At 40.1% G+C, this 5,542-nt stretch overlaps 1 protein-coding gene across 1 annotated transcript; it reads right to left on the bottom strand.

The window, feature by feature from the left end:
- Nucleotides 1-3,857: 3,857 nt before the first annotated feature.
- LOC118325109 lies at nt 3,858-5,119 on the bottom strand. The gene is made up of 2 exons (XM_035657669.1): nt 5,058-5,119; nt 3,858-4,851 (listed from the first exon to the last, which is right to left on the bottom strand). The coding sequence occupies exons 1-2, from the start codon at nt 5,102-5,104 to the stop codon at nt 3,918-3,920; spliced, it is 981 nt and encodes a 326-aa protein (XP_035513562.1). The 5' UTR covers nt 5,105-5,119; the 3' UTR covers nt 3,858-3,917.
- Between the last annotated feature and the right edge of the window lie 423 nt (nt 5,120-5,542).

The raw sequence follows: 5,542 nt of genomic DNA, 5'->3' as shown, positions 1-5,542 counted from the left end.
CAGCTGGTGAACAACCCCACCCTGATTTATTATTATTATTGACATTGCACATTCAGGACAAACACAATAGATAAGACAATGTAGCAATTTCTATTTTCTTACAAAGGTGATAAAAGAGATTCAGGCTTTCTCAACCATTAGATCATGTGCCTGTTTGCTTGCTCTCCCAACATGGAGCAGACAGACAGCCCGCAGACATGACCGCTGCTGTTCCGATACATCGGTGTGGAAGGATGCACCTCATCATGGCCGAGCAGCAATTTTTCACATGAAGGCCGGTTTTGTTTATTTAAAGCACCCTGCATGTCGGATGTTGTGGAATGAACAGTGGTGACAGATTCCTGATCTTTACAACTGATTGGTAANNATTTTTTAACCTATTTTACCTAGCTGTGGTTTTCAGGTGACTTTTTATGTTTCTGGCTCATCACAGAGCCTAGAAATAAAGTGAGTAGGTGTGTGTGGGTGGTGGTTATGTGGGGTCATATAGGCCCAGTGCCCAATGATCTGTACAGCCAGCCAATGTCACTTGAATCTAACTTTTCCCTTTGAGAGACAAGTCAAAGGATACAATAATAAAGGAAATACTTCAGAGACAGCAGACAAAGCTTTCAGCTGACAAGCATTTGGCATTTTGACTTCTTTTTACTATGTTGCAGTTTGTACAATAAAAATCGTTTACATTCTGAAGCCAAACCCTATAGTAATTAAAGCCTTCAGTCAACATGATGACATGTTTATATATTCTATTCTTTGTACTCCTGGCAATACATAAGCCACTATAAACCTATACAACATTAATGCTAACCCATACCCAGTCATGTGGGGAAAAAAAGGTTATATCTGTAATTAATGAGGTCTGGATTATAGATTTATATTGATCTAGCTCTTACACATAAACTGATGCTTCAGTTAGAAAAGAGTGGTGTGTTTTGTAGCCTGACTATGTAGCACGTCATACGTTTTTAAAGTTCTGTTCCAGCCGATAGCTGTCCTTTTATTCACGATGATTGCTTTAGGGTTGACCTTTTACAATTGGCCATAAAAACTGTGAATTTACTCAGCTGCTGCCATTCTCGTTTTTACCTGCAAATGGATGGACAAACATGGAAGACCTGGAACAACTATGCACACTGCAGCTAATATCCATGTGCGTATAATTAATTTTATAGAGCTTCTGAATTCAGTGCTTTAGATAAATTACAGCTAACATTCTTAAGTCAAGCCTTGAGGGTCTTTCAGTCCCTGAAAGCTCATCAGTTTATAAATGTGGTTTCAGTGGGTGTCTCTGTGAACCTGTCATCCGGTGGTGTGGGCTTATTCAGGGCTCTGACTGTGTGAGAGCAACATCATTTTATCACATGATCATCACATTAGCAAAGTGTTATACACAGCAGCAGAAAAAAAAACAGACAGCAGCATCATTACAGTATTTCTGTGCTTTCATTTTGTCTCAGCAAGCAGACTGGGGATCAGCGGATCAGCTGGTCAGCACAGCCTGAAACTGACAGCATGAAATCAGTCTATCAGAGAGAGAAGCATGGTTTGTATTAAGTGAACTGCCCTTTACTCGTACTTTTGATTTTGCGGCTGGAGCTGGGAAGGGACTTAGTGCCACCTACTGGTTCAAAGCTGATGTGGATCTCTGGAGAGAAGAGAGAGGAAACTGGCAGGAAATGAGTAGAGAGGCTTTTGGCTGGCTGGCCCGATGGATGCGATGCTTAGTCTTCCATTAATATCAAACCAGGCCACTTTGTGCACACTATGCTGCTTTCTGCACACTCTGTTCTCTCTCTCTGAAATTAAAAGGCCCTTGTATAATAGCTTTAAAAAGTTATTGTCATTGGACATCATTCATGCATAAATCATAGTCTCTCTATATAAGTGAGGTTCTGATGAATATGAAAGTCAGTTAACACACAGCTAACAAGCATCTGCCGTTCAAACACAACAGGAAAATAGGTTGTAGAGGCCCATACTGTCAATTACTGATTACTAATGTTAAATAAAAGTAGGTGAGCCACTGGAGGTGTCCCAAACCCCAGAGTGCAACTGAAACAAGGTATTTTTTTTCACGTTAACCAGGGTTATTTAGGTTTACTATACCAGCCCAAACTGCAATCATTTTGGTAATGAGCTCATCAGAAATAAACTTCAAAATCACAATGGAAGCGTGTCTGCTAACAAAACAAAACTTCATGAGAAGTCTCCAGTGTCATGTTCCGAATTGTGATTTCAGTAACATTTCATTTAACACCTGGGGTATGGCTCTCAGATAACGTTAGTTAAAGCTCACTGACTAGCCCAGCAGCTGGGTTACACAAAAACTACCCAACCTGAAAAACCCAGACAAATGGCCAGCTCCTAAAACTGTGTAGATACACCACCTCCCCCCCCCCCTGAAATGAGGCTTTAACCTCATTTCCTGTTTTGTTTATCAAAGTAACTTGCAGCCAAATGGGCTGTAAGGTCAGGAGTTAAAAAAGGTACACCTGGGGTACATGGTAGCTTACCTGGTAGACTGTGTGCTCCATATAGGCTGAGTCCTTACCCAGCAGCCTGGATCTGATTCCAACCTGTGGCCCTTTNNCCCCCCCCCCCCTTCCCCTCTCACCCATGTGAGCATGCGAGAAACAGTAATAGTGTTTTTTGTGAGCTATTTATGTTTTAGTGTTATTTTCCATTCAATTAGGTCTGTTTAAACAAAATTATAAAGTCAGCTAGCTTCTCAGATGATCTGCTTCTCCCTTCTGTAGTCCATCCTTTCTTCTTCAGTGAGTGATTATAAATATAGCTAGGCTGGGAAAACACCGGTGGGACATTTCTTACCTCTCATGTACATTCAACAATTTGTCATTCATGACGTTCATCATGGAGAGGGGTTGTGGTGCGCAATTAAAGGTTTTAAATTGAAATCCCCAATGCATGTTTGTATAATATGTTCACATGTTGTGCATACAAGCAGGTTGTATTTGTGTGTACAATTGTTGGTTACACAGTCCTTTGTGTATGATTGTGGAAGTGTTCTTATTCACACCAGAGTTGAGCCACAGTGCTTGGCCTAATCCCATATCTTGGACTGCATCCTGGGTACTACAGCAGCCAGGCTCAGGCAGTTTCACTGCTGTGTTTTCTCTCCACTATCAAGAGCCTGTGTAATTAACTTGCCTATTGCTGCATTCTTTGTCCTCAGAGCACCCACCAGAAAATTATTCATCTTAAGAACAATTAAATGAGCACTTATTTTTTATCAATTGATGAAAGTCACTTCAGGTTCAATTATTTCAGTTGTTTCCACCGGGCATTCTTGTATTAATGTAATCAAGTGATATTTTGTTGAATTATACATCCGTGTTTTGGATTGAAAGTCTGAAAGCTCTGGCGAGGTTCAAGGACTACGATTGTAACTGAATAGAACTCAGTTTGGATGAAACTGGGATGTTTTCAGATGGATGTGAGTTAAATTTTTTCCCCAATAGATGAAAGTTAATGTAGGCGTCTGGAAACATTTGATCTGTATCTCTGCCATATATTTTTGGCAACAGAGCTGTATTCTGTTGTGAACTTTTGACTGTATCTCACAACTTAAGATTTCTTTTTGAAGAACATAAGACCTTAGTGTGTTTTAAAAAAATTTTTTTTATGTGGGAGTAGGATGAGGATAGGAGGTAATTTCAGAAAAGGGCACATTTGTATGCTTCACAGAATATTACTAAAAAGCTCCACTATCAGTCTCTCCACTGACCAACTCATAAATCACACTGCCACACACAGCAGCACCAAGTTTTATCTATTAACAATGGAGATTATACTTGTTATGCACAACATTTTATTTACTGAATATAGCAATACAGATTCTTAGATGCTCGATAAAGCATGGCAAAAAGATAAATGAAAAGTGTTTTGTTGAGTTGAGTCTATGAGTCCTCATCTTCTAATTTCTCCCACCTATAAAATCTATGAGGATTCACAAAGTCACTAAGATACGTCTTCAGTTTCTTCACGGGCCCCACTTCTTTCACATTTTGGTCAGTTTGTTTCTGTGATACAGGAGGTGCCGAGCCTCCCTGGTTTTCTGTATTCTGTTGGGCAGCTGGCCATACTTGGACATGGTTTCTTCTCATTTCCCGTTTGTCCATCCATTCCTTCCATTGCCTCTCTATCAGCAAAGACTCATCCTCTTGGGTTACATTCACTTGGACTCTTTCTTCCTCACATCTTGGTTCCTTGGTCATAAAGCTGGGGTTTACATGAAAGGGATTCCTTAAGATTTCCTCTTCAACGGATTCCTTCACTTGGCTGGTGTCAGCAAGAGTAGCAATATCTGATGTAATCCCTTTTTTCTCCTGTTGCTCACATTTAGCCGGTTGTGAGCTGGTGTCAGCAACATTGGAGACATCGCTGGTGTCACCATCACTGGAGACATCTGACAAAATCTTTAAGCTTTCCTCTGGCTCATTATTTGGTGGTTCCATAGTTATGAAGCTGCTCTTAGTACAAGCGGGTGACTCAAATAAGTTGAAACTTAATGTCTGTCGGTTCAGCGATTTTGCTTCCCCATCCTCTTGAGTTTTCTTCTTGTATTCTTCCTCCATTTTCCTTAGCCATCTTGATGTGATCCTCTGCTCTTGGTGCAGATTGGTGTAATGTAGGCATCTTTCTCTCGCTTCTTCTGCCACCAGCTCTCTCAGCTGTTCTTGAAACTCAGCCACCATCTCCTCTTTCAGGGCATGATTCATGAGAAGGAATTCTGAACGCAGCTCGGCCATTCGCTTCTCCACCTGTTTATTCACCATCCCTTTGACCGATTTGATGCAGAACCTCCTGTCGTTGGCTGCCTCTTGTCTCCTCCTGAGCAGTCAGTAAGACAAAAGTCATTAAATAGAAAAACATTGAGCTGATGTACATTTTTCATTATTTGTATATGCTGTATGATGCGGTTGCTTGTATTGCATGCATGATTTGTTTGATGAACTCAAAGGTAGAGAGGAAAACAAAACAAAAATATGTATATCCTTTGCCCTAGAAAAAGAAAGAAGAAAAGAATTGTAGCTTACCTGAAAGAAGAGAAACTCAGACTTTTCTTTCTGCCAGATTTTGCCATTGTGCTATCCTCTTCTCTTCTGTGCGGAAATATGAAAGTGCAGTTATTGTCAGGTAACAGGTCTCTTTTTCTTCCTTTATACCACTGTGAACTCTCAATTCTGATTTGTTGTTGATAGGTGTGGATTAACGTTTCATAACCAGACAGTGTAACTGGACACGACACAGTTGACACACACAATGTCTTTTGCCATTCAAAATGAACACACCAGACTGTTAGACAGGGAACCAGATACATCTGATATTTAATTTGCTCTGGCAGATGCATTTGCGATTTAGCCTGGCAATGCTAAGCTACCAAACTGTAGGTGTAGACCGCAACAGTAAGGCTTGGCCAGTAAACTTTAAGTGAGGGTTAATTGTTTAACCAAAGTGGAAAATAAACATATATATATATATATATATATATATATATATATTTTTTTTTTTAAAAAACGTA

The sequence above is a fragment of the Morone saxatilis genome, unplaced genomic scaffold, assembly GCF_004916995.1.
Source record: "Morone saxatilis isolate NCDOM2014 unplaced genomic scaffold, NCSU_SB_2.0 Contig16, whole genome shotgun sequence".
In the NCBI taxonomy this organism is placed as follows: Eukaryota; Metazoa; Chordata; class Actinopteri; family Moronidae; genus Morone; species Morone saxatilis.
This window is presented reverse-complemented; position numbering and strand designations above follow the sequence as displayed.

Bases quoted from the DNA above. Each gene is read 5' to 3' on its own strand.
- LOC118325109 (XM_035657669.1), bottom strand. From the start codon at position 5,104: ATGGCAAAATCTGGCAGAAAGAAAAGTCTGAGTTTCTCTTCTTTCAG. The intron at 4,852-5,057 runs GTAAGCTACAAT...CTGACTGCTCAG, and splicing joins CTGAGTTTCTCTTCTTTCAG to GAGGAGACAAGAGGCAGCCA.